The sequence below is a fragment of the Stegostoma tigrinum genome, chromosome 26, assembly GCF_030684315.1.
Source record: "Stegostoma tigrinum isolate sSteTig4 chromosome 26, sSteTig4.hap1, whole genome shotgun sequence".
Lineage (NCBI taxonomy): Eukaryota > Metazoa > Chordata > Chondrichthyes > Orectolobiformes > Stegostomatidae > Stegostoma > Stegostoma tigrinum.
This window is the reverse complement of record NC_081379.1, coordinates 24,843,165-24,858,222: the sequence shown is the minus strand read 5'-3', so window position 1 is coordinate 24,858,222 and position 15,058 is coordinate 24,843,165. Positions and strand designations below refer to the sequence as shown.

The 15,058-nt window shown below is 40.4% G+C and overlaps 1 protein-coding gene across 18 annotated transcripts in view; it reads left to right on the top strand.

Annotated features, from left to right (window-relative positions):
* Positions 1–15,058, top strand: part of LOC125464024 (lysine-specific demethylase 2B-like) — a 216,739-nt gene that overhangs the window by 166,562 nt on the left and 35,119 nt on the right. For all 18 annotated transcript variants that reach the window (XM_059655045.1, XM_059655036.1, XM_059655041.1 and 15 more), the window contains one exon: positions 7,734–7,958. In XM_059655045.1, the coding sequence (XP_059511028.1) occupies positions 7,734–7,958 (225 nt within the window). The remainder of the gene's footprint in view (positions 1–7,733; positions 7,959–15,058) is intronic.

Genomic DNA, 15,058 nt, shown 5'->3' with positions numbered 1-15,058 from the left:
TTTTCATAGAATCCCTACAGTGTGGAAACAGGGCCTTCAGCCTAACAACTCCACAATGAATCTCCAGAGCATCCCACCCAGAGCCAACTGCCTATAACTCACGTAATCTACACCTCCCTGAACACTACAGGCAATTTAGCATGGCCAGTCCACCTAACCTGCACATCTTTGGACTGTGGGAGGAAACCCACACAGACACTGGGAGAATGTGCAAACTCCGCACAGATGGTTGCCCGAGTCTGGACTCGAACCCGAGTCCCTGGCTCTCTGAGGCAGCAGTGCTAACCACTGTGCCACTGTGTCTTGAATATTGCAGGCTAGTCAGTCTTGCATCACTTCTGGAACTTGTCTCTTTTGTCCATCCCATGCCTGATCCAAGGCTGCAATGGGGTTTGAAACCCAAATTGAGCATTGGGGAGCAAGTATTGCTTGATAGCATGTTAATAACACCTTCTACCATTTTGTTGATGTTTGATAGCAGAGAAGTGGGGTGGCATTTGATTGGGTTAGATATGTCATCAGGGTGTACCTGGGCAATTTTTCACATTGTCCTCTGGATGTTGATATTAGAAGTTATCTGTCAAAAGCTTAACTAGGCACACAGCTAGTTCTGGAACACTATATCCTGGCTGTAATACTGAAGTTAGTAGAGCTTCGTAATGTTTTTATCCAGTATGTTAGTTGTTTCTTGGTAGCATGAGGGGTGAATTGAATTGAATTGGTTGAAGACCGAAATCTGTGATCCTGGTGACTTTAATGAGAAGTACCAAGCGGATGGTTTATCTCGCTCCTCTTGAAGAGGATTTCAGTGCATTGTCTTTTGCACTAATGTGCTTAGTTGCCCCAGCATTGAGGATGGGATGTTTGTGGGCCCCCCTCTAGTTAGTTGTTCACGTCAACCATCATTCACAACTGAATGTGGTAGAACTGCTGAGCTTTGATCTGGTTAATTTGTTGTGCAATTTCTTTGTTCTTCCTGTTGCATGCTGTTTTATTGTTTAGAATGCTTTTGTATTGCTGTGTTGTTGTCTCACCATTTTGACACCTTATTTTAGTTATGCTTGGTGCTGCTGCAGGTATGCTCTTCTGATTGAACCAGCGCTGCTGCCCTGATTGAATACAGTGAATATCAATCACAAAATGCCGAATGGATGCCCAGATTTAGTTGCCTAAACTGTTGTGAATCTATGCTATTTAGCACACTGATAGTGCTACAAAACATGATGGAGGATATTGTAAGCCTAAGTAAAGGATTTGTTTTCAGTAAGACTGTGTGGTGGTCCTTATTAATCTTGCCATTGGATGCAAAGTGACTGATCGGAAAGGATGAAGTTAACTAGGCTTTCCCCTGTGTTGGTTCCCTCACCATCTGCCACAGGCCCAGTGTTTCAGATGATGGACATTGAAGTAGCCTATGTACATTCTAAAGTGATGTTCAACATGGATGAATGCTGATTCATCAGCAGAGGAAGGCAGTAATCGGCTTATTTCCCAAGTTTCCTTGCTTTGATTTAGGGGGTCCACTCCCAGTTGATTGTATGCCACAATAACAGCATCTTTAATGGGCCTGTTCTGGCAATGCACAGGAGATTTTTAAAAAAAATTAACTCTCAGGTTGTGGCATCACTGGCTAGGCTTGCGTTCTTTGCCCATCCCTAATTGTCCAGAGGGCAGTTTAGAGGTAACCACATTGCAGTGGGCCTGGAGTCACATGGCACCCAGACCAGCTAAAGAACAACAGATTCCTTCATTAAGGGATATTATTGAACCAGCAGGAATTTTCCTGACAATCAACAGTGATTTCACAGTCATCATTAGACTTCTCATTCCAGATTTTGTTTTAAATTCAAATTCCAGCAAGTGCCATGGCAAGATTCAAGCCCAGATCCCCAGAGCATTACCTGGATTAATAGTCTATCAATAATATCACTAGGATATCTCCTCTTCTCACTCCTCTTCCTCCTCCTCCTCCCCCCGCCACTGAAATGGTGATGGAGAAGTCTGGGATATTAGCTGTATGATGTTAATTCAGTGAGGGTAACTGTCAGGCTTGTACCTAACTGACCCTCACCCCATCCCCCTCTCTGATGAAGGATCTAGGCCCGAAACGTCAGCTTTTGTGTTCCTGAGATGCTGCTGGGCCTGCTGTGTTCATCCAGCCTCACATTTTATTGTCTTGGATTCTCCAGCATCTGTAGTTCTCATTATCACTGTCTCAGAGACCTGTTCTTCTAATTTTAGTGCAAATTGCCAAAGGTCTGTGAGGAGAACTTTGCATTGTTGATTGGGCAGTTTGTGATTTTATTTCCAGGGTCCTGTTATGGTGCAGATATGAGAAGGACAGCTCATTTCAGGGTCAGATTTGAAACCAAAGGTCTGGCCACCATCAAAACAGGCATCACGCAACAAACAGAAATGAAGAAGGGTCTAGGCCAGCTTTCCTGCTCCTCTGATGCTGCCTGACCTGTTGTGTTCATCCAGCTCTACACTTTATCTAAGGTTTTGTTCTTTCCAGTTTGTCGTTGAATGAAATGTTTGCTCATCCAGAATTGCATGTTGACAATCTGGAAGCACTGGAGGGATGGCAAGAGTGATCCAGCAATAGTACATAATGTTTGATGCTAAATCTTCAGCATTACCGTTTTCTGCCAATATTATGAAATAATGTCTTTCATGAATGCATAATCAGAAATGACTAGCAGTAATCAAATTTAATATTAAAGTAACTTGATTTTAAATAGCTCAAAAATGAGGAAGCAGTTGAAAACATTAAATGGGTGCATGTCTTTCCTTGGACAACTCATGTTGCTCCATACATTGCACCATTTTTGTTAAGGAGATAGTGGGAACTGCTGATGCTGGAGAATCTGAGATAACAAGGGTCTAGGATGGAAATGTCAGCCTTGCTGTGTTCATCCAGCTCTACACCTTGTTATCTCACCATTTTTGTTCATTTCATTTAATGTTCCCAAAAAAAATTAACCATTAAATCTTCATCTCTTTCTTCTCTGGAAATATTTCAAAAATGTGTTGTAGGAAAGATTGGTTTCTAGGCTACATGGATACAAAATGGATAGTATTTCAATTTGGTAAAATAAGCTCAACAGGCAGTGAATTTGGGATTAAAGGATGATCCTGTGGTCTCAGTTCACATAAGAATAGTGTTCTGTTCTGCATTTACCCCACCCACCACCCAAAAAAACTTTGAGATAACCGAGTTATGAGAAAAGCGTTGATGGTTTGGTTTGCTTGTGTGTCAGAACTTATATTCAAAAGGACATTTGAATTATCAGTAGTGTTTAATAAACTAGGCCAAGTAACCCCAGTAAAACGTTGACCCACATCAAGGTAAAAAGGTGAATATTAAGATCTCTTAATCATTTAAGATTGACTTTGGGATTTGTTTTAACCGTTTCAGCGCTCAAAGGAGTTGTTAAGGCTAGAAAATTAACCTGTTTCAAAACACTCAGATGCTACAATAAGAAGTTGTGTTTTTTTAGAAATGCATTCAATTAACAGAGGTAATACTTTCATCCCAAAGCATGTAGAAGCACATTTAAATAGTTTATCTTTTTCTTTTAACCTGATTGCATGAATCTAAATTTGAACACTGTGTTTCCGTGCAAGATAAAATTATGATAATCACTAAAAGGCACATGTTTCACGCTTTAGTGTCGATTAGGGATGGTGCATCAATCAATTGATCTGTTTACCATTGTAACGTAAGAATTATGTTTGCGTAAATCTGAGGTTCCTGTTTGCTTTCTGTTTTGGTTTTTAATTGGTTTACTGTGACTGATTACGTTATAAAGTTGAACAATGACTTCTATCCACAAGGATAATGATTCAGACTGTTTGGGCGAGCATCCTGTTAAGGCTCTTAGGAGAGCCAAGTCCACCTTAAGCATAAAAAGCTAGTAATTCTGTGTTTTGCAGTCATTTAGCGCTGGACAACTTAACCTGTCCACTGTTCATAAACTGCCACGTGCATTTGACGCACCCATACTTGCTCTTGCACCACTATATATTAATGCATCCTTGCTGAAATTGTTTAAAAACTGCTGGCCCAAATGATCAGTGACAAAACAGCCTTGTGGCATTTATTCAACATCAGTGCGCAGCATAAATTAGAATAGTGAGATTGCCATCAAACCAGGATGTTAACAAAAGTCTTTTGTGTTAATTAAGAATTTCATAAAGTAACTTCACTAACTAATTTCCTTATGATATCTGTGTTCAGATCAGGCGTTTGTGCTCAAATGCAAAGACTGATTAAATGATTTTCAAGAGTAACATTGACTTACTATTGTGTTCTGGAAGGAGCTGTCTTTCTCATAACCATATTGCAGGCTAACTTGAAATATTAAAAAATTGGATTTTGAAGTGTTAGATTTAGTAGAAAAAGAAGAATAAAGTCAATGATATGGGTAATATGCCAAAATAGAGAAGCATGTGAAGTACAAGAGGATCAAGCCTAAATTATTTGGCAGAAGAGCTAACTGGTTGATAGGTTAGAAATAAAATGTATTCAAATCGTAAGTAAAATCAACGCAGAGTGTGGGGATAAAGGGGCCTTCTTCAGGATGGCACCTGGTGACCAGTGGAGCCTTACAGGGTTCAGTGTTGGAACAACATTATACAATAATCTGGACGAAGGAACTGAGGGCATTGTTGCCAAGTCTGCTGATGACATAAAGATGGGTGGACGGACAGGTGTTGTTGAGGACGCAGGGAGGCTGTAGAAGGACTTGGATAGGCTAGGAGAGTGGGCAAAGAAATGGGAGATGGAATACAGTCTGGGGAAGTGTGAGGTTATGCCCTTGTGGTCTGAAAAATAAGGTGTGGCCTATTTTCTAATTGGGGAAAGGCTTTGGAAATCTGAAGTGCAAAGCTACACACGAGTTCCACTTCGGGAATCTCTTTAGATTAACATATGTGTTCAGTTGGCAGTAAGGAATACAAATGCAATGTTAGCATTCATTTCGAGGGGACAAGAATATAAGAGCAAGAATGTATTGCTGAGGCTGTATAAGGCTCTGGTCAGACCACATTTGGAATATTGTGAGCAGCTTAGGACCCCATATCTAAGGAAGGCTGTACTGGCCTTGGATGGGTCCAGAGGATTTACAAGGATGATTCTGGAGATGAAGGGCTTGGCACATGAGGAGTGGTTGAGGAGTCTAGGTCTCTACTCAGTGGAGTTTAGAAAAACGAGGAGGGTGTTCTGATTAAAACTTAGAATGCCGAGAGGCCTAGATTGGGCGCACGTGTAAAAGATGTTTCAACTAGTAGGAGAAACCAGGACCCAAGGGCACAGTCTTAGAGCGAAGGGATGACCTTTAGATCTGAGGGTAGAGACATATCATTGACTATGATTGAATAGTGGAGCAGACATGAAGGACTGAATGGCCTAACTCTGCCCTTGTATCATATGGCCTTAGAAACCAGTGCAGCCTTTTGAAGTAAAATTTGATAAATATCCGAGACAGTGAGAAAAACTAATTAGCGAACAGTACAGCAGTAAAATTTGTTTTGGGTAGCTCTGTGCTGTATGGGCCTATGCTGTAAATCTCTGTGGCTTTATGTAAAATTATTCTTTCAGATTTTTAAAAACTCTATTATTTGGTCTACTGTTAATTTAGTAGTTCTGGTTTAATGTTACTTGCCACTTCTCAGCCCAAACTGGATGTTTTCCAGATCTTGCTGCTTGTAAACACCACACTACCTCAGTATCTGAGGAGCTGAGGATTGTACTGAACTTTGTAGAATCATCAGTGAAAATCCCCTTCCAGATTTTCTGATGGCAGGTAGTTCACTGGAATAGCTGAAGATAGTCGAGCATTGGAATCTATCCTGAGGGAATTTCTGCAGTGATGCCCCTGGTGCTGAGATGATTCACATCCAACAGCCGCAACCACTTTCTTTTGTACAAGGTCTTATTCTGACCAGTGGAGGATTTTCTCCTTCATTTCCATTGATTTAAGTTTTATTCGAGCTCGTCGAAGCCGCATTTGTTCACATATTGCCTTGGTCGAGGGTACTCACTTATCTCCCCTCTAGAGCTTAGCGTTTTTGTTTACGTTTGGACTTAGGCACTAATGAGGTCAGATCACTGGTGAAACAAAAATGGAGTGCCAGGAAACAGTTATTTCTGAGGAACGGCACGCTAGATAGCACTGTTAACAACCCCTTCCATCAAATTGATGGTTAAGAGTAAATTGATGGGGTGGTCATTAGTGAGATTGGATTTGTCTTTCTTTTTGTGGACAGGACATGGCAGTTTTCCACATTACTGGGTAGATGCTGTTATTGCTGTACTGGAACAGTTTGGTTCAGGACATGTCTAATCCTTAAACATAAATCTCTTGAGAATATTTATTGCTGGAATGTATAGTCACATTTATCCATGGGTAGAGAGAGAGAGATAATAGGAACTGTGGATGCTGGAGAATCGAAAATAACAAAGTTTGTAGCTGGCTGAACACAGGCCAAGCAGCATCTCAGGAGCACAAAAGCTGACGTTTCGGGCCTAGACCCTTCATCAGAGAGCTCTAGGCCCGAAACGTCAGCTTTTGTGCTCCTGAGATGCTGCTTGGCCTGCTGTGTTCATCCAGCTACACACTTTGTTATCTTTATCCATGGGTAGATTCTCTTCCTATTCCCATGCAGCCACTCCCCAAACTTCTCAAAGGATTTATACGTTCTCTCCAATGATTCCATCTTGTTGCCTGTCAGTAACACCAGCTGTAGGCACAAGTGCAACATCCAAATTCTGTGTGGCAGCGCCAGATTCTAGTTGATGCTTTCATCCACATTGAACCAACTCCATGCTCTCCAATTGCTTCTAGGTGCAAAAGACTAGGCACGACATTGTAACCAATCAGATCTGACGCAGGAAGTGTGTTGTGATGACAGGAAATGTGCACCAGTTAAATTATGCTGACAGATGAGCATTTGAAAAGGAAAGTAACAACAAATAATGTCATTTTTGCATGATTCTACACCAGAACCCTCATCTGTATGAGGGGATGTATTGATTCAGTTTGTTTGCTAACTCTTTTATGTGTGTTCAATCAAGGTAAGTTATTTGCAGAGGTTGCATTAGTTGCTTCTCCAAAATATTAACGTAAGAAATTAGCAACGACAGCTTTGGGATGAATTGCTGACTTTTGACTTCAAACAACTTCTAAGGGGAAAGGAAGAGGCAGCTAGAGGATAAAGTTGTTTTTAGTCGAATTCGGTTAATCCTATTGATGTGGTTGTGCTGCAAATCTCATATGTGCTGCAGCAAGTCTGAAGGAAGCTAAATTCCTTTAAAACATTCATATTTACAATTATTCTGTCTCATGATGTTGACTGGTTTTATTAAATTATTTTTAAAAGAAGGTCTATTATTTCTAGTCTTGAACAGAGATGCATAGCAACCAGAGAGTGGCCTGTCAGTATGTCTTTCACATAATGAAACACTTCTGTGTACTGGCTTCTTAGTGTTGGTATGTAGATTTAGGTAATTTCTGTGAATTAGGAGCATTTTGATTTGTGTCTTTAGCCTTCATGGTATATCCTTTTCCATCACTTTGCTACAAATATGGGCATCTATATAGCCATTCAAAGAACAGATAGCGCTCTGTTGTTGCATTGTACTGAATTTTGGTATTTGTTTATAGTCTGTGAAAAGAAATGTTTGAGCAAACTGAGGTAATTTAGATTCTACTTTCCTTATTGTTTTACAGCACAGAGCAGTAGGAAGACCAAAAGGAAAGCTTGGAACTTCTGCAGCTGTGAAGCTTGCTGCAAACAGGGCTACGGCTGGAGCACGCAGGAGGAGAACAAGGTGTCGAAAATGCGAGGCATGTCGAAGAACAGAATGTGGGGAGTGCCATTTCTGCAAGGACATGAAGAAGTTTGGAGGACCAGGGAGAATGAAGCAGTCCTGTATCATGAGGCAGTGCATTGCTGTAAGTTATAATATGGTGAAATGTTTCCAGTTTCCCACATTTGTGGCTATTGATCTCATACTAGCAAGACTCTTACATTCTTGCCAGACCAAAAACGGGTCTCTGAGCCACCTTAGATTGTTGAAGTGAAAGATTTTGAGCATGGTGAAACACTGAATGAAGAGGTCTTGGACCATTGTACAGCAAGCATTTCCCTCCAGATCAGTTATAGAGTCAGACAGCACAGCACAGAAACAGACCCTTTCGGTTCAACTAGCCCACACCGAACGTAATTCAAAACTGAACTAGTCTCACCTGCCTGCTCAAAATTTTCCTATTCATGTACTTATCTAAATGTGTTTTTAAATGTAATTTTACTCATATTCACCACTACCTCAGAAAGTTCATTTCACATGCAAACCACCCTCTGTTTAAAAAAAAGTTTGCCCCTCGTCATTTTTAAATTTCTCTCCTGTTACCTTAAAAAGGTACCCCCTGGTCTTGAAATGCCTCATTCTTGGGAAAAGGCAACTGCCATCAAGTCTATCAATGCCTTTCATTATTTATAAACTTGTACCAGGCCAAGGCTCACTTCCAACATTCCAGTGAAAAATATCCCTGTCTATTTAGCCTTTCTTTATAACTCAAACCTTCTATACCCAGCAACATCCTGGTAAATCTCTTCTGAACTGACTTTGGCTTGATGATAATCTTCCTATAAGTAGGCGATCAGCACTGGACACAGTATTCCAGAAGAGACCTCACTAATGTCCTGTACAACCTCAACATGACTTTCCCAATTTCTATTCTCAAAGGACTGAGCAGTGAAGGCAAGCATGCCAAATTGCTTGTTAACTGCCCTATCTGTGTGTGATTGAACTGAAAAAATTTGGATTTCAAAGTATCAACTGAGACACAGGATTATAGGTGCACTATCTGATCATCCATCCTGTTGACCAGAACTTAGGAACAGTACATCCAAAAATGCTGATTCAGCTGGTTGCAGATTGTTAAATATTCTTCACGTTTAAAGGAAACCAGGCAATGAAAGAATGTGTGTTTGTTATTGTTAAAAAACAAATCCTTCTAATGGATTAGCAAGTCTCTCCAGTCGATCTAAGAGTATCTTTTAAAGCAATGGAGAACTGATATTTGGTACCCATTTTGAGTGGAGTGAATTGGCTTCTTTCAGAATACTAAAATAATCTATACAACTGCTTTTAGCATTAGGCAAGAAATGCAGGTATGATTCCTGATTTTTGCTTAAAAGCTGCATGTGTAAATATTGAATAGATTTGGCCGTAATGCTCCATTTGGTTCAGAAGCTGGCTAACGCTGTCAAAATTCATGTGTTCATTTCTAGTCTTTTGACTGAGTGCCAGCAAAAATCTGGTGTTCAGATTATCCCAAAGGGGGATGGTAATGTGGTTAAGAATGAATTTGCACTGCAAGATTAAGGAGGGAAGTGCATATCTGCAAGTGCCATAAGTGCAAAAGTTACTTTCTGGGAAGACCTGCAATAACCTGCCCTCCTTGCCTGTCCCTGCTCCTGTCCCATCCTATGCTTTGGACTGTAGGATCATCATATTTTCTTAGCCCGTATTCAAAGGCAAAGTCGCTGTCAGTTCTGTTGACTTGTCCTGCAATATTAATATTAGGTTTTTCTGATAAATGTTTTTGAGGTGTGGGGTCATGTTTTTCTGTTTACAAAGCATACTGTAATTTCTTAATGAATCACTGATTCCAAGGCAGAGTGAAATTAGTGCTATCCAGAATGCTGTAAGGGCCAGAGTTCCAGGATTTTGACCCAACGACAATGAAGGAATGGCAGCGAGGAAAGTTCCAAGTGTGGGTGACATGATGTGGAAGGGAGCATGAAGTGGTTTGTCACTGCTGCATTTGTCCTTCCAGCTGGTGGAGGTCACAGCTTTAAGAAAATAACTTGCTCAGTTTCATATGTTTTGGATATAATACTAATGAAGGATTCATATTGTATTTTTTATTTCTGCTAGCAAAATTTTAACTTTTAAATAGATTATGAAAATTTAGTAGAATTAATTTAATTAAGGTGTTAATTGCAAATTGTTATTACTGTCAAGAATTAAGAAAAGACTGCTGATAGTAAATATGTCAATGAACAGGTGGATTGGATGTTTCTCTGCTGCCTTACCGCCATTTCTTTCTTCAGTTTTTCATTCATCAGTGAATTAACTTTTTAACGATTAGCAGCTTGGTAGGCATTAAAGCTCAGGATTAATATGCCTAATCTTTGGTTAATTTTAACTTCTTGTTGACAAAATCACATTGGAAGAGACACTTTTCAAGTAAAGCGACCTAGCTTTGATGTTAATCTTCTTTCAATCTCAAGGGCATAATGAACCCAATAATTCTTCACCTGGACATTTAAAAAAAAACTTTTTGATGTTCAATGCAAGCTACTGCTTTATAGTTTTAGTCTTCAAGTGCTTCAGTCAAGTGCAATTTTCCCACCTATAGGTTTACATGTTCTGGGGGAGAATATTGCTAATGTAAATTTTCTCATGCATTGATTCCACACGTGCCAGTTCCAACATAGGTCCCTCAATAATCATCATGAAAAAGTGCAAGCTAATTCACCTTACCCCTGTTGTCCTACAGCAAATTCTATAGTTAAGTTAATGTAAATATTACATCAAAAATATGTCCTTACATTTTGTTGAAATATGGGTTACTTATCCTTTCTCTAATTTTCCCCTTCATGCTTACATTCCATAATAATGCTCTTCCAGATGTTATGCCTGTCTGAATTGTGTCCTAGAAGTAGAGCCCAGCCATTTTTGGCATCATCACAAAAATGCAAAATTTAATCAATGTATGCAAATTTCCTTAATATACTTGTGTTTATATCCAGATTAACAGAAAGCATAGACTATGTTTCATAACAAGAATGACTATTACGGATAAATAGATTATAGCTACAGATAAACAACTGTGGACTGTCGACACATAAAACACTACCAGTTAAAACTGTCAACCCTGTAAACTTACCCTGTGCACGCTTACAGACGCAGTGATGTTGTTGGTGGAGGGAAAGCGTGGAAATAGTTCAATTGCTCCTCTCCCCAGAATTTGCTGACATGATCCTTTTGGCTTGCCAGTACTTAATGCTGCTTGAACTCTCTTCTTCACAGACTTTCACTTGCTTGCTGGAGCCAAATAGCAACTAGAATCATTGAATCCCTACCGTGTGGAAGCAGGCCATTTGGCCTATCAAATTCTTGCTAACCTCCAAAGACTGCTTCATAATCTTTAAAATTTCTACCTTTTTGATTAAATGCAACATCTTTTATCTCTTAGTGATGTAATTTGCCGAGTTTAGATGCTATTTCTAGTTCTCCCTTCCTGCACTGAGAAACAAGACAATGCATCTTCCTGACAGGTAAAATAGAGTGGATACCGAGTAGCTTCAGCTCATCAAATGTCTGTGTTAGCCATCGTTCTGCTGTCCTGCTTCTTCCTGCATGTTCCATGGTCACCATCCTTGTGGACCTTTTATCTACACAAATCCACATTGGTAAACCACCTTTGTCACCACATTTGTTCTTAGACGAACCCAGCCACCACTTCACACTGTCAACTCTTATACTCGGGAGCTGACTGACACCTATGACTTACGTGCTACTACCAGTTTGCTTTAGAAGCAGTGGCAGATAGGCAGCTTGTGATGGTGCAGTGCACTGAACAGTAAATGTTTCATTCATACAGGAGTTGGATATGCTCCTCTAACACACCATGCTACATCAATATCAGAGCTGTCAAATTTGCCAGCAGTTAACATAATGAACCATTGTATTGCTCAATCAAATGGTCATTTATGAAAGTCAAAGCTGAAGAGCCCTCAGTGAGGTTAAGTGGGGTTTACAGTCAGTTGGGGGGGCTCTACCTCAATTAGTTACCTCGAAGGAATTGGCCGCGATGGTGAAAAGTGAAAGATCATGGAAAAAATTGATCCTGGACCTTAGTGGACTGATGCTGTGAAACTCACTCAATACCATGCTGCAAATAGGTAAATTGTCCACCATGCAAGTAATGTCCTCAATGGGGATCCTGTGGATATGGTGTATCTGGATTTCCAGAAGGCATTTGACAAGGTGCCACACCAAAGGCTGCTACATAAGATAACTATGACAAGTAATGTATTGGCTTGGATAAAGGATTGCTTGACTAGTAGAAAGCAAAGAGTAGGGGTAAATGGGTGTTTTTCTGGTTGGCAGTCAGTGGCCAGTGGTGCGCCTCAGGGATCAGTGTTGGGACCGCAATTGTTTGCAATTTACTCAGATGATTTGGAGTTGGGGACTAAGTGTCGTGTGTCAAAATTTGCAGATGACACTAAGATGAGTGTTAGAGCAAAGTGTGCAGAAGACACAAAGTCTGCAGAGGGATATAGATAGTCTAAGTGAGTGGACAAAAATCTGGCAGATGGAGGACAGTGTTGATAAGTTTGAGGTCATCCATTTTGGTAGGAGTAACAGCAAAAATGGACTTTGTTTTAAATGGTAAAAAATTGCAGCACGCTGCTGTGCAGAGGGACTTGGATGCCCTTGTGCATGCAATCACTAAAAGTAGGATTGCAGGTGCAGCAGGTAATTAAAAAGGCAAATGGAATTTTGTCTGCCATTGCTATAGGGATGGAGTTTAAAAACAGGGAGGCTACACTGTAGCTGTATGGGGTCCTGGTGAGGCCATACCTGAAGTACTGCGTACAGTTTTGGTCTCCTTACTTGAGAAGAGATATACTAGCACTGGAGGGGGTGCAGGGCAGATTCACTCGGTTGATTTCAAAGTTGAGAGGGTTGGATTATGAGGACGGACTGAGTAGGTTGGGATTGTATTCATTGGAATTCAGAAGAATGAGGGGAGATCTTATAGAAACATAAGATTATAAAGGGAGTAGATAAGATGGATGCAGGGAGGGTCTGTCCACTGATATAGCAAGGTGTAGAGCTGGATGAACACAGCAAGCCAAGCAGTGTCAGAAGAGCTGGAAAGCTGATGTTTCGGGTTGATACCCTTCTTCAGAAAAAGGTTGTTTCCACTAGCAGATGAAACCAGGACTAGAGGGCATCACCTCAGAATAAAAGGAAGCAGATGTAGGACTGAGGTCAGGAGGAACTTCTTCACCCAAAGGGTTGTGATTCTGTGGAATTCCCTGCCCAGTGAAGTGGTTGAAGCTACCTCACTGAATGTTTTTAGGCAAGGCTAGATAAACTTTTGAACAGAAAAGGAATTAAGGGTTATGGTGAGCAGGTGGGTAAGTGGAGCTGAGTGTCAAAACGATCAGCCATGATCTTACTCAATGGCGGGGCAGTCTCGAGGGACCAAATGGTCCACTCCTGCTCCTTGTTCTTACGAAAATCTATCCCCATTTTCAGGGAAGGCTGTTGCCTTCTTAAAGACAGTCTCCGTGCTAGTGTGAATTACATGGGCCTTGTATCAAGGATAAAACACTGATTAGCTATCCTTGAGATCCTGATGCTGTGTTATCTTTGAAATTCAATACACAACTCTTTACTAAGGAGCATGTGAAACTGTATTCACCGTGCACTTTCATCCCATTTCTCAACCGTTCAAACACAGAAACCAGGTTGTTGACAAACTTCATTGCAAATCACATGAGCTCCTTCATTTTATCGTAAATTTCAGACACCGTTCCAAAGCAATCTTACACATACAAGCTATATAAGATTGCATATTATAACTGTCTGCAACCAACTCTTGTCATCTTGTACGTTTTCTGAGAAACAGTTTTGAAATGCCCATTGCAACTCAGAACTAGAGTTAAGTGGAAATTGGGGAAAACTCTCGGCTAGTTGGAATCAAACCTTGTATGAAGGAAGATGGCTGTGGTTGTTGGAGATTGGTCACTTCAGCTTCATCTTGGTAGGAATTCCTTCTGCCTGTGTCCTAGGCCCAGCCCGTCGTCTTCAATGACTTTAAATCCATCATACGGTCAGAAGTGAGGAAGTTTCTGATTGTTACATGTTGTGCAGCACTCCTCAGAATTTGAATCAACCTATACCAAATGCCAATATTTTTACGCTGGTTCAGCATCCTAGAATTCCCTTCCTATCAGCAGTAAAGGTTGCCCAATACCCATGGCTAGTAAGGGTTCAAGAAGACAGCTCATCATCACTTTGTCAAGGGCAATTAGAATGGGCAATAAATGCTGACCCAGCCATTGAAGCCCACATTCTTGACTGTATTTTTTAGGAAACTGAACAAATGTTTGGAATACATATTTGGACTATTTTGGGCAATAGTGGTAGCAGGTCCATTGGGAGACTTGGTGTATTGTAGTCATGGTCTAATACAGATTATCGAGCACCATTTGCTGAGTTATTGGGGAGAAAACAAGAAAATATGGCTAAGCACTGAGCTCTTACATCGAGTCAGCACAAGCACAATGGTGCAAATGACTACCTGTGTACTGTGTGATTCTTCGTTGAAACTATGAAGTGTAATTTGGTCTACCATCGATACCTTGATGGAAGGCCATCAATATCAGCTGTCCTATATCTCTAATGAACCAAATATAAATTGGGTATTGCATGCTGCTGAGTTACAAATCTCCGTAATTTACTGCTGGATTATTTTATTTAGAACATGGAATACCTCTAGTCAGCACTTTATTGCTCTGACTGCTAAGAAAACGTTATGGTGTCAGACTACATTTTGAACTAAATTGAATGACTAATAAAGGAAAGTAAATATACACCACAGCAACTACTACCCTATAATAATCTGTTAATCTTCTGAACACTAGTCGGTAGGCTCAATGCGGACTGAGAACTTGAATGAGTATGCAATTCGTCCAGCCGCTTGAAATTGCATGAGGCTAGCCATGTGCAGCCTTGCCAAGTGCAGAGTTTGTTGTTCTCTGATTCCACCCTAGAACTAAAATCTATATATTAATGTGCTTATTCTAATTTGTATTTTTTATGTTATTATGTGTTTACACTACATAGCAACAACAACAGCTGGAAAATCTGCCCAACCCTGTAAACGTCTAATTGTTTATTTTGGTTAATCTACAGAGTTTGATAAAGAGGAATTTACGGTTAAATAGGATAAGTGGAATCAGT